At 38.7% G+C, this 22,199-nt stretch overlaps 1 protein-coding gene across 1 annotated transcript in view; it reads right to left on the reverse strand.

Annotated features, from left to right (window-relative positions):
- Window positions 1-20,482, reverse strand: part of LOC145679878 (proteasome subunit beta type-5-like) — a 39,296-nt gene extending 18,814 nt beyond the window's left edge. Inside the window, exons 1-3 of the mRNA XM_081750387.1 lie at window positions 20,293-20,482; window positions 6,766-6,910; window positions 4,048-4,301 (exon numbers count right to left, since the gene is read on the reverse strand). Of these exons, the coding sequence (XP_081606513.1) occupies window positions 4,048-4,301; window positions 6,766-6,910; window positions 20,293-20,418 (525 nt within the window). The 5' untranslated portion in view covers window positions 20,419-20,482. The remainder of the gene's footprint in view (window positions 1-4,047; window positions 4,302-6,765; window positions 6,911-20,292) is intronic.
- Window positions 20,483-22,199: the final 1,717 nt, after the last annotated feature.

Raw genomic sequence — 22,199 nt, forward strand, 5'->3', positions numbered from 1 at the left:
ACTGACGAAATCAGACTAGCAATTGATAGAAAACAGATAACTATTTTTACTTTATTAGATTTCCCTAAAGCTTTTCAATCTATTATACAAAAGATCCTCTTCCACAAACTGACCGCGAAATTTAACTTTTCTCCAGGCGTTGTGAAATGGGTAAAGAATTATTTGCATGGGCAACAGCAGTTTGTGACTGTATCCGATACTACCTCTTCATGGCGAGGTCTTACCCATGGCGTCCCCCAAGGAAGTGTCTTTGGCGTTATTATTATTATAGGCCCTACGTTATTACAAAATAAATAAATTATTACAAAATAAATACAAATATTATTTAAAAAGTAGTTAACAAGGAACACAGACAGCATGATAAGTCATCAATTACCATTGAGTTCTGGGTAATTCAAATTATGGTCACACTGTAATATTTATGTATGGCAACTCTGAAAATTCTTCCGATTCGTATTTCCGGATATAGAATAACATTATCTATTATTGAGGTAAGTTACATCTCATTATCGCTTTTCATTTACGAAAAACTGGCTAAAGAAAAATTGTTAGCGTAGTAGTCTGCCCCCTTAAAACTAAATAATAATGTTATTTAAAAAGTAGTTCACAGTAAATCAAAACAACATGATACCTAGCCAAATGCAGTTGAGATCGTTCCTCTAGTCGCTACCTTAACTTAGATTTTAGGAGCGTTGTTATTCTGGCAACACTGTAATTTCTATGGATGGTAACACTGAAAATTCTTCGGGTTCATATTTTCTGTTGTAGAGCAGCATTATCTATGATTGTGGTAAGTTGCATTTCATTATCTCCTTTCGCTTGTGAATAAACAAACAAAAGAAAAATGGTAAATTTTATATTATTTTTAGTACGTCAGACTCTTAACGGACGGAGTATATACTAACAGTACAATCCTATAAGACACACTGCATGCTTCTAATGACACATTAAGCTAAGAAGACTTGAGTTGCTCTCAGCTTTGTTTCCTAAAGTATCATTCACAATACGTATTCATTATTACATAAGATGGAGCAGAGCAAAGTGGATACTGATCCTGGAGACCGTGATGATTTCAAGAGATTTACCCCGAAGGGAAGGAGCTTCGAGTAAAAGCGGGGTGAAAGAAGTATTGCTAAAAGTACTAGTAAACCAGGTTAAACCCGATCGTAGAAGTACTTCGCAGGAATTTTCTACCTTTGGGGATTTCCTTGTGTCTCTTCTGAAATCATCGCTGCCTGGAGACAGTAGAGCATAAATGCTATATCATGATGATTCGTAGATTATAGAAGATTTTAAATACGTATCAAATGGTCTGACAATAGTGAGAGAATACTTATAATAATAATGATTATTTCATTACATCATTATATTTAACATTATTTTAAATGAGAAGGCACGGTGGCTCTGTGGTAGTGCCCTTACCTCTGGCGCGTGAGGTCACTAGTTCGATCCCCTGCTATGTAAGTTCGCAGGAGACAAGAATGTGTCCGTGGATTTTCTCTGGGCACTCCCATTTCTTCCCACTTTCTCATTCCACCAATTCTTTTATTATCATTCACTTGGTTTAACCTAAGTTCTCCCTTAACCCAAAGGGCATAATTGTGTTACGTTACACTGAAATATTTCATTTCATTGTTTAGAATGAAGCTGATTATAACGATTTAAAGTTAATGTTATATATTTAACTGGAAAACATTCAAAGATACAAGGCGTGTTGTCTCTACATTTTCAGTTTTTTTTTTAAATTATTTTTTAAGCGAAAGTTGGTACCATTTCAATTCTATTTTAGTTTAGTGGAGACAATAACACATGAACTTCTTTGCAAAGACCATATAACACGAATAAGACTCTTATGGTGTAGAATGTATGGTTTTTAGATAATTTATTTCTGAGTGCTCTGAGACATCACAGGTTTGATTATCCCATTGTCAGAAAACACAATGAGAAGTATACCAAGCAAAGAAGAAATTAGAAATTTGCCAATAGTTATAGGCAAAGAAAGACGTCAATAGCTCCAAAAGATACACGATTTCAGGACGTTTCCTTTTACACTGTGAACATTGCTTTATTCAGTGGCTTAGTGGTAGAGTGCTTACCTCTGGTTCGTGGGGTCCTTGGTCTATCTAGTTAAAGGGAACGTACAAACAGTATGTCTCTTTTTCTCACAACTTTGGTAATTGCACTTGATTCCCTCGTAACCCTAGTAGCAAGGTTGGTTGGTCCACCGTTGGGAATTGAGTGGGATTTGGTCAAAACGGTGGGTGATGGTCGGTGTGAGACTATAGCTGAAAAACTTACGTTGTCCCCCGCCAAGTGAACTTTGTGGTGGACAAACACCGTGCTCGTGGGTTTTCTCGGGGTTCTCCCGTTTCCTCCCACTTTCTTCATTCCACCATTTCACTCATCTCTCATTATCACCGTCTCCTTTAGCCTAACCGGCATAACCGTGGGACGTTAAACTTAAAGATTTCATTTCATTTCATTTCAACTTACGTTGATCAAACGTTGGTTAAATGTATGGTTGGCTAACCAACTATTCTCCTGACCTTCACGCAACGATACTAAAATTAACACTCCTGTTTTCCCAACCAAGAAATACGTTACTTTAGCGTTGGTTAAATGTCGGGGAACCGCTCTACGAAAAGCACTTTTCCCATGACTTAGCCACTTTGTTTTATCGTTGGCTAATAGTCGCTAACTTTCTCAGACTTGATGCTGGTAGAGTGCTTCATTGCCCATGCGCAGTTCTTAACCGTCTTCTTGTTGTGTTCCAGTTACGAAAATGAGTTGTGACTCCAGAAGAGTTGTCCAATTTGTGTGTGCTCAATCATTTACAGGAATAGCAGTGTTACTATATGTTTTTCTTGTATGTTGTTCTTATGTGCTAGGATACAAGAACAACAGATGGCAGAATGGTTATTCATATAATTGTTGTCAGACAATTCATAGGCTTATAAATCTGTTTTCATGACAGAGTACAGAACACACAGTACGTTATTCGTTACTTGGTATACGTGTCAAATATACTGCGCAAAACTTTGACATAGCAAACAATAAAAATCATTCCAAATTCTTACAGCCAGTTACAAGTTATTTCTGATAAGCTCGGAAGACGATGTCGTTGATGTTGAATTAACACACTAAAGTGGTAGTCAAATTGTGTTATTTTAACACCTAATTTTTCTGCTACGTATTTATATAATATTGACGCAGATACAGTCGATCGATGCAACAATCGACTATATCTGCGTCATGGGGCCGCGGTGGCTCAGCGGTAGAGCGTTCACCTCTGGTGCTTGGGGTCCCGGGTTCGATCCCAGCCCCCGCCAAGTGAACTTTGTGGTGGACAAACACCGTGTGCATGGGTTTTCTCGAGGTTCTCCCGTTTCCTCCCACTTTCTTCATTCCACCATTTCATTCATTACTCATCATCACCGTCTCCTTTAGCCTAACCGGCATAACCGTGGGACATAAAACTCAAATATTTCATTTATATCTGCGTCATTACTATTTATAAATAATAACTGTATAAATAAATAACAGATGGGAATATCTCAGGAATACAATGTATAAAGTCAAGCAAGCGAAACCGAATACATCACCACCCTACCCCACCCGAAGCAAAGATACGTTGAGGAACGTCAGGGAATTATGCCAGACTTGGTTGGGTAAACGTCAGCATTTTGGATGATGAACTACTATTCAACGTCGAGTTTAGCTGGGCTAACATAGAGAGCCTAGGTAGGATTTGGTTGCTTGAACGAATGTCCAACATTCTCAATGTGATTGGGTTTTGTTGGCCCAATGTTGGGAGATGGTTTGGGATTGGTTGAGTAAACGAAGTCCCAATCTTCTTTTGGTTGGGAAATAGCTGCGAAAGCGGCCAAACGTGACCTTGGGCCGCCGTTGGTATGTAGGCTCGCCACCATTTTCCCAACGTTGGACTAACAGATTTTGCTACTATAGATTATAATGTAAATGCTCCGTATGAAAGTACAGGAGCAACGAAAGTACAAAGAACGTTCGTATCTATGGAAAATATTTTACCATTTGTTCTCCATCCCATCCTGCAATGATCCATCCCATCGTTAATTGTATGCCAGCTTTGTTTAAAGTCAAAAACAGCTTAGCCATGAAACCAGAAGCCTGCGACACCTTCAACTTGGTCTTGAAAATTGTTTCTTGGATACGACAACGAGCAGACAGACAACGATACCAAGTGCGACAATCAGCAGCGTGACCTGCCATCGTTCCCAGAAGATACGGGCTTATTTCCACCACTTTCTTTATGCTTTGGGACACTGCAACGAAAATACTTAGAAATATGAATTCCTTCTTCGTTGTCAATTTATTACTAACCTGTTAATATTAAATCAGTGTTGCCAGCAGAAAGGGTGTTTCCTAGTAAGATAGTGAAATCGGCCCTTGATCTAAATTGGGTCGCTATTGACTCAAAAGGTTACCCTTGACCTAAAACTACCTCCCAAAAACATTTGATCCCCAACCCCCTCCCCTTCCCGAATTATCCTATCATACATGCTAAAAATTGAATATTTTTAAAATTTTGATGGGGGTGTTCGAAAAATTTCGAAAGTTTCACAGATTGTAGATACTATCTAGATGTAAATGTGTAATTTTTTCAAAACCATCGATGCGTATTTTCTTTACTTTTTTGCGTGTTGAAAATTTCCAAACATTATAGAAAAAAATTTTGAGGGGACACGTCGCTGATTTTTTGATTAAAAAATTTCTTATATCCTTAGGTACAACATATATTTTTTTCGGGGCCTGAAAGTGATGGCAACATTCTCAAAAATAAATAAAACTGAAAACAAACGTGTTTTTCTCACAGTTCTCTCACTGAGGACCCCTTCAAACAATCCTTTGCCAGAGTTCACAATTTTTCTTTCTCTTGCGTCCCTTCCGATTCTGTCGTTCTTCGTCTGCTTTGATTATGTCTGTTTCGAAATAGAAACACCAAATATATCTCTGTAACAGTGCTTACACTAACAGTGCTTACACTATTACAGTAAGGAGTAATTACATATAAAATGTATTCGACGCTGCAGTACCTCTGTGACTTCTGGTGCGTGAAGTCAATGGTTCGATCCCAGCTAGCACCAAGTGGTCTTTGTAAACAACATCGCATCTATGAATTTCCCTCTTATATAATCATTTGCAATCCTTAAATAATTAAACTTGAAACACACACACTAGAGTAATGGGTGTAAGTACTTGTATTTACATACGTATATGAGTACATATATTATAGTATTTGAGGACTTTCAATTAAAGGCTAATTGCACAGAGCAATGAGTTTACATAGGAACAAAAGGCGATTTATTTATACAGTAATTAATGAAACCGTAAGTATAAAAACTAAGAGAATAGTTTATATATGTAATAAATATGAGAAATAGACAATAGGAATCCAAAAATCAATTTTTTTAAATACCTCAGCCTAAGATGGATACACTGACGATAGAAAATGGAAGGTGTTGTCACGTTATCTGGAATACGACAAAAAAATGACATTCTACTCATTATCCATATGACAGGCCTGTAGCCAGCCCAAAAATGTAGGGGAAGGGATGGTAGAAGTTAGGGGGCCCGATCCAATTATATTATAGTTCATCACCATATTATAGTTCTTTTACAACCCCACCGTGAAAATTTTAGAAGCCCAGTAAAAATTTAGAGGCGCCCGGCCGCCTAGCTCTCTCGTGAATACAGGCCTGCCATATGGCAATAGTACACAGATCAATTTTTGTCCATAACCTTTAGCATTCACAAACGCCACCTAAGTCGCTATTCTGTTCACAACTGCTCCACTTCTGCCTTGTACAGTGAAAAAAGAAGTTTAAAACAGAGATCCATTCGAGTGATTTTGTGGATTTCTGTTAGAATTTTCGGTATCCGTTGATCACATAGGTTTCGGCAGTTTAATTTTCCAGTGACTATTTCATACAAATCAGTCTGAAAAGTGTTCAAAAATTGTTCAGAAAGCTCCCAGATTGAGAATTGACGGTGCTCACGAAATTTGTCCATTTTCTTGATGAGATAATCACTAACTACAGAATCCCTCGGTTCATCGTGAATCTTCCTTGTTTCAAAAAGTGAATCAGAGATTATGTTATGTATAGTTCGTTTCTTCAACTGAAGTGTATATAAAGAATGCCGTTTTGTAAGTGTGGTGATTCGGGTCATAAATAATTCTACGAGGAATCTTGCAGAAAACACCCCCGATAACTAAATGGCTAACAAGAGGCCTCATTTCAAACAATTGACAGTTACTTGTCAACTCCCCTGTAAGTTAGTGGTCGATTCCCTGTTCCCAAGACCACCTTCATTGTTCTTACATTGCTTGACATCTGTTTCATATTAGCCAGAGCATTGGGAAGAAAGAACAGACACAGTGGGTGTTAAGAAATTGCAATCCCGCAAGTGCGGTCAAAAGAGGTTTAGAGGAGGAAGGGATGCTGTTGCAAAAATCAGCATGGGAAGTTGAAAGAAATCTGCCGAACTGCACTTCTACTGAGTAAACACACTATAACAACTGCTACTTTCTGAATTGTCTTCATAAAGGCATAGGTTAAGGAACTGACTTCATTTTTAATCTATGGTAATAGATGTGACTGAGATTTCACTCACTCCCACAACTTCACTAATAACTAACGTAGTATTCTTGTACTATACAATTTAATTGAACCGGACTATATGGATAATAATAGATATACTAAAGTATTGTATTAATTAGTTACTCACCAATGTTCAAACCAGCTGTTCCTCGTGAATCAGCTGCAAGAATTACGCCACCTTGAAACTTAAAGCCCAGAGTTGTCGTTCCATGAACAGCTATCGAAGGATCGAAACTTCGGGAAGGGCTCCTCATATTTAAACCCAACAAATCCTGGAAGATATATATACAAACGTACTATCGTGTAGAACTTTAAATGCGTGTATTATAATACATGTTTTATACTTCACATTTGTTTTACTACGAAAGAAAAGAAACTTCACAAGTAGGGTTGCTAACTCTGGTAAATAAAAAAAACTGACACCCCCGAAAATTTCCTATGATATAGGTCTAAGTGTGTGAAATATTTCTGTTCGGACCAGGGGAGGGAGAAGGGGCAATTGCTCCCCTCTCCGAAGAGTTTGAGGAATAAGTATACTTTAATCGATTGTCTATTAATATACTAGTAGAAAATGTGGAAGTCTTATGTCAGTAGTACACTTGCCCCCCTTCAAGCGAAGTCTGAAATGACGCCAGTCTGAAATGGACAAGCTGCACTTAGCTTGAGGACAGGGCTTCATTTCTGCTAAAAAAAAAAAAAAAGGTCAAATGTTCGTAGTTATCGTGTCACAGGATAGTAGTCTACTGTGTGTTTCAGATGTAAAGCATCACGGGCAATAGCCAATGGTGCGCGATATTCCGCGCGGTGTTGCCGGATGATGGACTACCCTTTCCCTTCTCGCTCTTCCTCCAGTTGAGATTATGACACATACATTGGCAACATTATTCGCAATGTAAATATACTATTCCAGCAAACTCAAGAATTTTGACTGTGCATCCTAAAAGTATATATAGCAATTAAATTACTTACCTATTAACTTTTCCAGTGGATATGCTAAGCACTCGTCTTCAACACTACTTTCACTATCGTCTATGTCAGTTAATATTTCGTCATTGTCTGAATCTGAGTCTTATAAATTTATTATCATGGGCTTAAAAAAAATGTAAACACAAAAAATAATTCTTCGAGCCTGATTTCGTAGCACTTCATTTTTTATTTTTATTTTTTTTAAAGAAAGCTTCGCACTTGTACTCGGTTTGCTTAAATACATTGTCAACTATAATTTTGGAGAAGAAACGAACTACCACGAAAGAAAGTAACCCAGACACTGATGAATTCTGTTTGTGCTAGAAGAGAAGTTACGTTCCTACACAACTAGCCCTTTGTTTCCTTCTCAGTTTTCATAACAAATAAAATTCTTGGGCTTGGTCCAGGTCACACAAAAACAATCCGTCTGATTCCTAAGCAAGTCCATATGATCGAGTTTGTTTTGGGTTACTATAATTTACGACACCATTCAGACGCCTGGTGCTTTTGAATCCCTGCTGGAGGGGGAAAGAGGGAATAAGTGGTCGCATATATGTAAGGTAGTGAACGTGAAGGAAAAAAAAAACATACTGCGTTTTTTCTGTCGAATAAGGAAGAATTTATCCCGAAGTAAATTTCAAAACAATATTACGAACTTCCCATACTTTGTTCTTACGATGTTAGGCATATATATATATATATAAATGAATCAGATTCCAAAGGCGTGTAGCCACGGGGGAAAAGGGGGCCCTGTCTTTCCAAACTATTTCTAACTCCAAAATGAGGTTCGTGGTATGTGTTTAATAAACTTATTTAATAGTTAATGCAAATGAGGGACATTTATAATAAAATATGAAAATTTAAAAGAAATCAAACATCATCAATACGGTTTCTGTACCTAATTAAAACAACTAAAATTAACCATATGCTTTATATTCTCATTTCCCTAACTGGGAGCACACCGTATGAACTTTCTATTAGATTATTGCATAATAATATCTGAGTTGATATTTTTTCGAGTTTTTTTCCTTTACTATTTTAACCCATATAAATACAGTCAGATAAACAGACTGCTATAAACAGCATTTGTTTTCTTATGAATAGCTTATTGATTCATCTACAATCCGGTTTTCAACTCAGTAGTGTCAAGATCCGTCTTTTGATAAGGTAGCATCGTGAAAATACAGGGTGTCCGAGAAGTCCTTCCCTGATTACAGAAATTGATAACTCAGGCTAGAAATAAGATAGAAATATGAAACTGGTGTTGAATTGTTTACAAACTATAAAAGTTTTGGTCACATCAGTACACTTCCACATGAGCACCCTTGGTAGCACGTAGCACATCTAGGCGATATTCAATTTCCATCCACACATTAGCCAACATCACTGGAGGGATCGATGCAACGACTGTGGTTATTCGTTGCTGCAGGGTTTCAAGATCTGGTACACGTGTTCGGTAGACCTCATCCTTGACATAACCCCATAAAAAGAAGTCTAATGGGGTTATGTCAGGAGAGCGTGGAGGCCAAGCTGTTGGTCCATCACGACCAATCCATCGCCCAGGAAATGTCCTATCGAGATAGGCACGGACGTCCAAACCCCAATGAGGTGGTGCACCGTCTTGCTGAAAAACGACATCGGGGCGATACTGAAGCAGCTGAGGAACAGCATACAGCTGCAACATATCCAGGTACACTGCAGATGTGATGGTATCCTCAGCGAAGAAGAATGGCCCGATAATTCGATCGTGCAATAACGCGCACCAAACATTCACCTTTGGACTGCCTCTGGTGAACTCCCTGACCTCCCTGGGGGGTTCTGAACCCCAAATGCGTACATTATGGCGATTCACTACTCCACTGACAAAGAATGTCGCTTCGTCGGAAAAGGCAATTCGTCTGAAATAACCATTATCGTCCTCAATACGTGATAGCATTTCGACCGCAAAGTCATATCGACGTGTACCGTCGTCGGGCAACAAGGCCTGAACGAGTTGCACTTTGTAAGCACGAAACAATAAACGTTTGTGTAAAATGTCATGGATAGAGCTTTTTGGCATCTGTAATTCACGTGAGGCCCTGCGCACCGATTTCTTAGGACTTCTCAGAAAAGACTGCCGCACAGCCTCCACCGTGTCTGCTGAGGTTCTTGGTCGACCAGACCTCGAAAGGTCAGCAACCGACCCTGAGTTCTTGAACTTCTCATACCAGGCTTTAATGCTCTTGACATCAGGTGGATTCCTCCCAAATGTTGTCTGGAACTGTCTCTGCACCGTGGTTGGTGATCGTGTCTCATGGTACCACAGGACGCACTGTGCCTTCTCCTGGTTGGTTGGCATGACTTCTTGGGCTTCTTACTTACGTACTACAAACCTAAAACAAACAAAATTGAGACTTGGTAAAACAAAACAAACCTAACACAGAAAAAAAACTTTTATAGTTTGTAAACAATTCAACACCAGTTTCATATTTCTATCTTATTTCTAGCCTGAGTTATCAATTTCTGTAATCAGGGAAGGACTTCTCGGACACCCTGTATAACATGTGTATAGTATGTATGGTGAGTTAAAATGCTTTCATATTCTGAAAGAGATCATTTGTTCTCTTTTAAATGTGTGAAAAACTTTCCTCCCCCTGAAAGTAATGTTCCCCTAGAACAACCTGCTGGTTACATCCATGATTATTCTGTAATAAAAGTTGAATTATATTTCCAAATTGAAGAAAAATCCACTGGAAATTAGACGCGGGACTCATCGCTCGTTTTACTAATTGTTTTATATGTTTAAACCTTTAAAAGCGTGTATCATAACAACCAGTTGACATAAAAAGATGTAGTTTTTACGTCTATGTTCGTAATTCTTTTCTCTACTTCGTAAAGTGAGCAGTTGATGTTCTAATACAATATTTCTAATAAGCGCCTCTGGTATTGTCAAGATTGGCAGTAGCGCGAGAAGTCAGCGTGCAGGACTGCTTGTCGCGAATTGTCAACACCGCTCAAAGCCAATTGGACGCCGCGTGAAGCCAACTCAAGGCCATGCCGCTTATCATTTGAAATCTGCAATAATAAGTGTCACGTGTAATTATCAGTCTGATTCTTGTGTAGAGACTGATCACGAAATTACCTTACTGTAACGAAATTACCTGTGTTTCATCACAATAAAAATACCGTATCCACAGTATTCACATATGAAATTAACGTTAAAATTTCATCAACGATAATTAATTGCCTAAAGCTTAGATACGGCTATTACCCTATCAACTAACCTTGACTGTAGTCCACTTTCCTTCCAATATGTCTATAGCCTAACGTCCTACTTATCTTGACCTTTTCGCTCGTAGTAAAAATCCACGATCCTGTTTTGTCAATGTTAAGTTTACGTTTATTCATAGTGAATAATAGCTAGGCCTATTTTGCCTCTTTCAGACGCCACCCCTCCAGAATAAAAAAGAAAGGAAAAAATACCGAGCATATGAGCAGAAAGATCTTGTGAGGGCAGCTAAAATTGTGAACGTGGAAGGTTATTCTGTGTGTATAGAGCCTCAAAACAGGTGAAAATTCTGCGGAGTACCCTAAATGATTTCCTCAAGAGACAAGGCGTAGCTAATATTGGAAATGAAACATATGCTGCAGTACCGAAAATGGGAAGACCTTTTGCATTGGCACATGAACAGGAATTAAAAGTTTTATCACTATATTATCGATATGCAGGAACTGGTTTTGAACTTACGGTACAGCAAATGAGGAGTCTCGCATACAAGATTGCTAAAACAGCAGAGAGAGAAAACTTTTTCAGTAACACTGGGAGAGAACTAACTAACTAACTAACTCTATGGCCTATGGAACCCGGAGGTTCAGTGCCGCGTTCACAAAAGCTCTCCACTGACTTCTATCCTTAGCTAATTGCATCCAGTTTCTACTTTGTATTCCTATCTCTGCGAGATCCATCTTAATATTGTCCTCCCATCTGCGCCTAGGTCTTCCTAATGGTCGTTTTCCTATGGGTCTACCAGTCAAGACTTTGAAAGCGTTTCTACTTTCTTCCATTCTAGCTACATGACCTGCCCACCTAAGCCTCCTAGACTTGACGACCCTAACAATGTTGGGTAAACCGTATAAACTATGTAGTTCCTCGTTATGAAGCTTCCGCCATTCCCCATTCCCGTTCCTCTTGGGTCCGAATATTCTTCTCAGGATCCTGTTCTCAAATACTTTCAGTCTATGTTCTTCCCTCAGAGTAAGCGACCATGTTTCACAACCATACAGAACAACAGGCATGATTATCGTTTTATATATTTTAAGCTTCAAATTCCTCGACAGAATTCGCGACGACAAGAGATTTTGAACCGAATAGTAACACGAATTCCCTGCTTTTAGTCGACATTTAATTTCTTCGTGAATATGATTTTCGTCTGTTAATATTGATCCTAAATATTTGAAAGTATCTACTTTATCAAAAGCATTATTTAATATTTTAACGCCTCCACAATTTGCCGTATTACGGTCCCGATGCACTTCCATGTATTTAGTTTTCTCTGCATTTACTTCTAAATCCATGTCCCTGCAAGCGTTTAATAAGATCTCTGCATTTATTTCTACTGTTCTCCTATCATCCCCTATTAAATTTACATCATCAGCATATGCCATAACCTGGTGAAACACTGGAAGAGAATGTGCAAGTAAATGGTGGTGGGGGTGACTTCAAGAAAAAATACGGACTAACTCTGAGAGTTCCGACCAAAAGGAAAGCAGAGAGATTCATCCGCAAAAGGTCTGAACGAACTTAGTCTACTACTGTTGACAGAAAAGAAGCTGTTAGACCGAGAAAGCTCTCGGTCTCTAACCCTACTAACGAGCAAAATAGTAACACTGCTGATCAACCTTCAACTTCACGATCTTCCTACCACAATAAAGCTAGGCCTATGCGTAAAAAACAGGTAATTTTGATGATTGGAAATGTGCTGTGTGTGGTGAAAGCTATGAAGACAATGTGTGATAAGACAGGGGATAAATGGATCCAGTGTTCTTTCTGTTTAGTGCCATATCATATCTGTTGTCAAAAGGAGGACAACAGCTCCGATGTGTTCCTGTGTGATTCTTGCGCCGCTACTACTTCAAGTTCTGATGAGGACTGACTGTTACACGCACTTGTTCAAACGAACTTCGTTTTAGTTTGTGATGGACCTTATCTGTGTGTGTTTCTATGTGTGATTTGCTATTAAGAATTAGTGAGGCATATTTACATACCCACATGCATTAGTTGATAGGCCCTAGGAAATCCTGTAGACTAGAGTTAGCTTATTTTGTGTATCAAACGATTTATAACTGCAAGGCGCTTCATTTCTCTTGATATTTCGTTCCTACGTTCAATCATCATTATTATATTGTACCAATTACAGTTATCACGAATATACCTACTTACTATCACGAACTTACATTACCTCTCACGAAATTACCTGTGCATGTTTTAATTTTATAAACTAACTTCATATACACTACAGATTGTATGCAGAGTAAACATTACAGCGGAACAGAGAAATGTACGCACTATATATACACGCAGCCTTACTTTTTCCTTAGATTTTAAATTTTAGTAGAAATATCGATTTTATAGTGATTTATTACGAACATACCTTACTTTACCCTACTTTCTTGATTTGGACTCTTGGAAGAGGAAGGAGGGTTCTAGCACTTTAACTCTTTTAGTTTCGCATTATAGAGCCATGTCTTACACTGGTATAAAATAATGAATTCAGCCCTTTTTGTTTCAGTTTGGCACTATTTTTCAGCCCACTCCAGAGCTAGGACTGTGGCAACATTGAACGAACATCTAATGTTGATCAAAGAAATTCAACTGTTATAACTTGGACATAAATTATGGAAGTCAGTCAAAAAGCTTTTCTTTTTTCAGATGCCAAAACCTTACATTCATTTATCTCACATTCATTTGTATTTTAAGAAAATACTAGTACTTTATACCATCTGTTTAAATAATATACATTGGATATTTTGTAAAAAAAAAAAAAAAAAAAAAAAAAAAAATCTATTATAGTATATTTCAGATTCATTTTTGATATAGTATTCTTCTTCTAATAAGAAATTGTTCTGTTTAAGGTATCAAAAGCAACAGCTAAAGGCAAGGGCGCCAATTTCTCTGTAAATTTGGGGGGTCTATCCAGATGCAGAAGGTATATATATATATGAGCATTTTAAGACAAATTGCATTCAAATTATGCCAAATATTGTATATTCATACACACAATAGTGGGGTTCACATGAGCTTTTGGGTGCCCTTCCCCCGGCCCTCCAGGATCGGCGCTAGTGCTCTCAAACAGGTCACCCGACCCGACCCGAGTCAGGTCGGGTTACGGGTCGGGTGGGGTCAGGTCAACTCGGGTCGGGTTGTCGGGTCAGACTACTCGGGTCAGGTTGTCGGGTCGGGTTGGGTCAATCGGGTCAGCTCGGGTCGGGTTATCAGGTCGGGTCAGTCGGGTCAGCTCGAGTCGAGTTGTCGGGTCGGGTCAGTTCACTTTAGTCAACTGAGTTTAGGTTGAGCTTAAACTCGGCTGGAGTCGAAAACTGCTGTTTTTCACTAGCTGCCTAATTAAAAATAGCAATTTTCAATTGATTTTACAGAAACCATAAATCTATTTTGAACACTTGCAGCTAGTGCTTTTATGGTAAATGCTTATTTTTGTAATTATGTGTACTTTAATTTTTAAATGTGGAAGATTGATTTTACCAATCGACTGTAATATTAATATCTACGCCAATATGGAGTCTGGATTTAGAACAAAACTAGAAGTTGTTTAAGCAAAGCCAAAAGAAAGATTGGATATGGACGACCAAGCCCAAGCAGTGCTACGGTGGCTCAGTGGTAGAGAATTCATCTCTGGTGCATGGTGTGCATGGTTCGATACCAGCTTGTGCTAAGTAGGCTTTGTGGTGAAGAAACGCCGTGTAGTGGGTTTTCTCGGGGTTCTCCTGTTTCCTCCCACTTTCTTCATTCCACCATTTCATTCATTTCTCATGGTCACCTTATCCCTTAGCGTCGGTGCAGAATCAAGGGACCTTAAACTGAATATTTCATTTTATTTCACAAAGCCCAAGGACATCGATACAAGAACAAGATAAAGATTGGAAATGCAAAACGAATTGCATAGTAATCTTGCTCTTGGCCTGGTTTTGGTTATCACTAAGTAGCGATGAGCGTATTTTCTTGCTTTCCGTATAGTATGAAAGACCATAATCAAAATCACACTTGGTCTTCATTTGTACCGATGAGGCGAGCATTCTTGGCTCTTGTATAGAATGAAAAACCACCAAGACTACGAAATGCAGGACCAAGACTTGACTGCAAGAGAAAGAATAAGACGCAGTATTGATGACCAAGACCTAGGGAGCGAATTGTTTGAATTTGATTTGTTGGGCTGAAAGTGATTAAATAAAATTAGTACTTTATAATTAAATATCATAGTGTATTTTTAAATTTTAAATTACAAAATTCATATTATGTATCTTCTTACGTGCAACTATATATACTGTAAAATACGTTTTAATTACCGAGAAAGAAAAATCAAAATGGCATGGGTCCCGGAATCATAAGAACCTATTTTGGAATGAAAGTTGAAGGGTTGGAAAAAATCACAGGTGTTCTCCTGTTTCCTCAACCCTTATCATTGTAGTTAAACGATTTCCTTTTGTCTCCGCCAAGAGACTCTTGCTACTGCCTTCCGAGAAGACCCGCTGCCGTCCGAGCAGGTGAGAACACTGACCTTGAAGAAAAATTTCGTCACAGAATTCAAGCAAGAAAAAAAAATTCTCCCACGTCGGACATTGGTATCAGTTATAAAAAGAAATAACCAAACCTCAAAAGTGCCAAATATTCATTAAGACGCATATACAAATCTACCGCTTGATCTAGCTAGTGCTTAACGTGTAAGACTTCGGTACACGTGGTCGGGGTTTAATTCCCAATGGGAGTGCATTTTGGCGTTCACCCAGTGTCATGACCATAGTGCTCTCAAACGGTTCGGGTTGACCCGACCCGACCCGACTCGGATCGGGTCAGATCGGGTCGGGTTGTCGGGTCAGCTCGGGTCGGGTCAATCGGGTCAGCTCGGGTCGGGTTATCGGGTCAGGTTAATCAGGTCGGATCACGGTTCGGGTCATCGGGACGGGTCACGGGTTGGGTCGGGTCGGGTTGAAGACCCGACCCGTTGAGAGCACTAATAGGCGCCCTTGGTTAAAGGTAATTCAGTCAGTTACCTTCTGGAAATTTTGATCTAAAATGGTCCTCGCAGTGGATAACGTAACGATTATGGTACTAGCGCCGAGTCGTGAAGCTTGGGCTCTAAACCAATAATAACTTCGGTACAATTCGTGAAGGCGCTTCCCGAGCGTACAGTTGGGGAATCGTCAAACAGCTGAAATTCACCAACAATGTTGCCAAACTTTGAAGACATAGTAAGTGTGTATTAAAAAAAAAAAATTAGCAATAATAATACTGCACAATAACCGAGTAACAATTATTCTAAAATAGTAACAATAATACGAATAGTAACAACGAACATATAATGCAACAAAAAAACAATTACAAAACGGAACTTGGCGCCAATCCGACAACACTGTACTTTCGGGAAATGTTTTCCGTGTAGCGCAGAGATGATACTGACCCCAGTGGCGGATCCAGGGGGGGTGATCGGGACGATTTCTCCCCCAAGAAGAGGAGACTTTTTTATTTTATATATAAATAAAACCAATCCCAGAGTTTGGAGGTCTTAAAAGTAGCTCTAAGTAGTAGTATTATAACCCACCGCCCCCCCAGAAGTCCGTCCTGGATCCGCCCCTGACTGACACAGTGTCCGTAGGTTTGTTTAAGAAATTTTCCCTCAACTGATAAAAATTTCCCTTTTCTTAACGAATTTTTCCTAGTTTGATGAGTGTCTAATTCCTATGACAGAAGTTATGTGGTAAGATTAATTTAGCTATATTAAAGGAACTACGAACCACATTTGTTTATTCGTTTGCTTTTTGCTCCTATTTTTTCGTTTACTTTACATTCATTTTTTTTTTAAATACAAAAACTCTGCACCCAAATACACTCAGCCAACAAAATGAAATGAAATAAAATCTTTGAGTTTAACGTCCCACGATTATGCTTTTAAGTTAAAATCCACGGACACGAATTTCTTTACCACAAGCTTACTTGCCTGGGGATCTAACCAGAGACCCCACGCACCAGAGGTAAGCGTTCTACCACTGAGCCACCGTGACCCCCCCCCCATCCAGCCGACAATGGTTTGAAATTATGCTACTTTCAGCACACACACACTATGGCTATTGTATTGGTTTATTTCTGAAGAACAAAGAAAGATTTACGCAATGATATTAGACAATAAGTCGGCTAGAGAATTTCCCTGGATTTTTTCCCTGGTTTTATCGAAAAAAAATTCCTTTTTTCTCTTTTTGCTAAATTTACCTATGAAATTTCCCTAGGTTACTGATAAAATTTGATGGGTGGAGATTGACAACTGGAACACACGCTAGCGTTCTATTGGGTGGTGAAATCCAAGGATGTTATAAATAGAGGATCTGTCCATATGTATCTTTATCCTATTAAATCGATGAAGCCAAAAAAACAACCGAGGATCGGCACGTCTGATTGGCTACTCTCGTTTCTGCCATCGTCTGATTGGCTACTTTTGTTTCCGCCATTGTTGGCTCAAAACATTGCGATCCTATTGGGTGGAGTGGGCAGAGAAGGGGCGGCTAAACTGTCACGTATGGCTTCAAGATTTTGTTGTAAGGGCAGATCCTCTATTTTATAAGATCCTTGGTGAAATCGGTAGATCTAAGTCAGTACTTTCAACCTTTTTTTTTCTCGCGTATCCCTAGACACAGTTCGCCATCCAATTGTATACCCCCTGAAGCTGTTTAAAAGAAATTAAATCGAAATTAACTTATTAAACTTAATACATATGTTCTGTTGATTAAAAAGGGGGACAAATAGAGACCCAACAAAAGGACAATCAGTGTGCCAATCAAAAGACTATTTACAGGAGGAGTAAAATGAGCATTCGAAAAAATTAGCATGGGAAATTTCAAAACATATTGGAAATATCCAGTTCTACTGAGGAGGATTTTACTCTCATTCTCCGTGATAATTCGTACACTGACTAGGGATGATTCCATACCGGGAGCAAGTAACTGGAGCAAACCTATATATCGTCTGAAAGCTCTTGCCATGAGAAGTACGAAACCGTTTTCAAATCACGGGTAAACCCGCAACTTGACCCTATAAGGGTCCGCTTTGTTGGTTTTTGTGGCCCTGAGTATGGCATATTCGACAGGATAAAAATGAATGTTTAGATGTATCACGCAAAAGCGCCTTTGTTCATCATGTTCTTTTTTGGCTTATTACTAGAACGTGATTTGGACAAGGGTTTGATAATATCACTTTGCACCCTGACGTACCCATTTGGTCAGTGTTGCCAACGAACTGTAAATACAATGTGGAAGATGGTTTCTGTACCACTGGATTTATATCCATGAAACGTGGCATAAACATCATTTGTCGTTGGAGAAAATATTCTGTGAACGTATTCCTCTCCCAAGTACTCCAGTTTGTCAGTGTTGCCAACCAATTTTTGTAACAATAATTAGTTCAACAGACATTTCCATCAGACCCCCAGAAGCAGTATTAGGTACCTCTAGAAACCTCTTCTCGTACCCCCGGTTGAATAGCACTGATCTACGTCAAGCTTCACGACTCGGCGCGAATACTATAATCACACCAAAAGTGGATGACATTCTGGGAAAGGTCGAGAAAGACTGGCATGTAAACCGTTGTGATATCACAAAACAGTGTAAACCACTTGGAGAAAGCTGGTTACAAAAAGGGTTAATGTTCCGTTAAGGGGGTCCATTAATTTCTTCCACACGAAATTTGCAATTTCTCCAATTTGATTACATAATATAACGTTATATTAGGTTAGGTTAGTTTTTAACGGAACATGGACCACAAAAAGAAGCACAACGTTTGGGTGCCTTATGATATGACTCAAAAACATTTATTTACTCGATAGAATTTCTATCTGCGAATCACCACTAAAGCGTAGCGATATCAATTACCGCTTGACAACCGGTTGTACAAACGATCTACTGCGCGGATCATCCAACATCATCCTACTCTGAATCGGAATAGATTAAAATCTAGTTTTCTAAGAGCTGGCGCATGAATTTTGCACTTGTCTATTTTACGCGCATCATCGCTGATTCCTCCCCATTGCACTTGTAAAAGTGAGGTATTGTCATGTCGCTCATGAAATATTTTGCAGAAGCGTAAGGAGAAAATAATGAATCTTATTTTCAACAATTATTTCTGGTGGCCATCCCAGGCCCGTAGCCAGCCCAAAAATGTAGGGGGGGGGGCTGTAGAAGTCAGGAGGGGCCCGACCCAACTATATTATAGTCCATCACCATATTATAGTTCATTTACAAGCCTACCGTAAAAATGTTAGGAGGACCAGTGAAAATTTAGGGGGCTCGGCCCCCTTGCCCCCCGTGGATACGGCCCTGGGCCACCCTGAATTTTTCTTGTTGTTGGCGTACTTCGGCCAACCAATCCAACAGGCCAGTTTATTGCAGCTTAAGCTTTAACGGTTTTAGTTCGCTTAAGAACTAAAACCGTTAAGACAGAGAGTTTGTGCATTGTACCTAAAGTTAGTGAATTTTTCTTGTTCCAAGTAGTGTATTATCATCTCGCCCAGTGTAGATTATATTTTGCAAAAAGATGTGGAGGTAATTACTGAAATCCTTTCATTTTTAAGTAATTATTTCTGGTGACCCCCTCAATTTCACTTGTGTCAAATGGGTTATTATTATATTGCCCATTGCAAATAATTTACAGAAACATAGAAAGACAATTAGTGAAAGAATTATAATTTTTCAGCAGTTATTACACGTGGTGTTCTTGAACTTAACTTGTACCGGTACCATTTTTATATTACTACTCAAACTCCTTATCACAATTCTCTACATGTCAACTCTGTTTAGTGGTAGAGTACAGATTGTCTAGCTCTAGATATTGTACATGTTAATCTGTAAGACAAAATGGAAGGAAATTACGTATTCCAGTGCCAGAATTATAGGAATTAAATGAATTCGGGGCCTTCTTTTAAACTAGGATTATACAAAAGTAACTTATCCTTTATCTATGCATTGTTGCACATAGATTTCAAGGTATGTGTGTTAAAACATAGAGTAAACTTTACAATACACGCTCCAGCTGCGAATTGATCTACTAGGGCCACTTTGAATGGGTATAGTAGAAAAAAATGAAATTTTTGAATTTTACGTCCCACGCTTATGCCGGTTAGGCTAAAGGAGACGCTGATGATGAGTAATGAATGAAATGGTGAAATGAAGAAAGTGGGAGGAAACGGGAGAACCCCGAGAAAACAAAGTTCACTTGGCGAAGGCTTTGGTATAGTGGAGTAGACTAGAGTAGGGTAAATACGATAGGACTGGGTTGATTTAGGGTTAGGAAATTTTGGACTCATTTATTAAAATTAATCGAGTGTAATCTCTTGTAACTGCGTTAAGATACCAGCTGGAGCGGTCATTGTAAAATTTACCCAAAAGTATGAATTAAAATTTTATTAGAAGATGAATTCTCTGTCAAACTTACACTTGAAACCCCAGGGGCAGGAAGTTTAAATTTCTCTGATATAGGAATGCTGAAGTTCTCATCCTCTTCTATAACTTTATCATCTAAATTTTCAAGTTGTAAATTACATAGAGCTTCTAGAGCCATTTAAACTAATTTTCTTCAGCAAAATATAAAAAAGAAATAATAATTTTGTGAATGTTACACAGTATAGAAATTCTGATTCCTTTTCTTCCATGAGCATGTGATTCAATCTTAAATCACTTTTTACCAATCTTCTTTCATACTAATTTCTTACTGGTTCAAGATTTATTTCTGTTGTTGCTTTCGGAAAGTTTCTTTTAAAAGCAATACTGGAAAAGCATTCTTACAGCAATAATGGAAAATGAAAATTAAAACTTTTAGAATTACGTCCGACGATTAGTTCGGGTAGGGAAACGGTAATGATTAGAAATGAATGAAATGGTGGAATGGATAGAATGGAAGAACTCTGAGGAACCCCCCCACACAGTGTTTGTCTACCACAAAGTTCACTTGGCGCGAGTTGGCTACCACAAAGCTCACGTGGCACGAGCTGGGATCGAACTAGGAATCCCATGTACCAGAGGTGAACGCTCTACCACTGAGCCACTGCAGCACCAGCAATAAGACACTGTTATTTTGGGTCTTGGATTTTCGTTAATTTTCCGAATCAAAACTGAATTTTCGGAAAATGGCATATCAACTATTCGCGTATGTATAAATAGAATCAAATGACTTCGTTTTGCTCCAGTCGGACACTGGGCCGCATTGCTCAAAATCCCAGATTTTCGTTAATTTTCGAGCTCAAAATAGACTTTTCGGGAAAATGGTATATCAATTATTCATGTATGCGTAAATACGGATCGAAAGACACTCATTTCATCCCAGTCCGCATTGTCCAAATGGTCACACTTTCTATTTTTGAATTCTAATTTGACCTTGAAGCGGTCGTTTCCAGAGATCAAAAGTGGTACCATTGGACACAGCTCATCGAAATCTACATTTTAAACCACCCAAAAAGTTAAAATGTACAGGGCCACGGTAACTCCCTTTTAACCGAACATGAGTATGATCGAATCACGGTTTAAAGGAATTTTTGTATGTATTTATAAACTACCTCGAATTGGGTTTTGATCACGTTACTTTGATTAAAGGGTCAGCGGAGGTCATAATTTATGCGAAAAGTTGAGTATCTAATAGTATAGATTGAGTCTAAGTTAAGATGAACCTCAGTAGATAAACTTCATTAAAAATAAGCGGATACATGCTTCAGCGTTTATTAAAATCTCCACCTGGTTCAATCCTCGGTGAAGTAAGTTTCTGATGGACAACATTGTGTCCGTGGTTTTTCTCGGCGTATTCCCGTTTCCTCCCACATTTTAATTCCATTATGATTCACTTGCGTAAATCATCCATCTCACTTAGCCTAATAGGTATAAGCGTGGAACGTTAAAATGAAATATTTCATTTCATTTCGAGCACGAGTGAGTCTGAACATAACTGAGAATAACAACTCGGAGCTTGTCAGCATAGTGACCGTGATCTCGCGCGATTCTCGGTTCCAAAATAGTTATCACTTCAATGAAGACAACCAGTGATGGAAAGAGTCATCATTCAAGAGAGCTGTTCTTTGGATGAGGCAGTCACAAGAGGCCGTATGACATAGGAGGACACAATTACGTTCTTCATGAAGTGTAACAAGTTTGCTATTTTTAACTCATTGCTGGGATTCAAAATATTTTAGATACGATCATTTTAAGAGACATTTTACGACTATATCCTTTAATGTCACAAAGCACACTCACAGTGGGACATAGTATTGCTCACTAGACGAGATATTTCTAGTTTCGCACCGAAAGCATATATTTTAATTACGCTCGATTCTAGCCATAGGAACTAAATACACG

The sequence above is a fragment of the Thermobia domestica genome, chromosome 2 (assembly GCF_964235325.1).
Source record: "Thermobia domestica chromosome 2, izTheDome1.hap1.1, whole genome shotgun sequence".
Classification (NCBI taxonomy): domain Eukaryota; kingdom Metazoa; phylum Arthropoda; class Insecta; order Zygentoma; family Lepismatidae; genus Thermobia; species Thermobia domestica.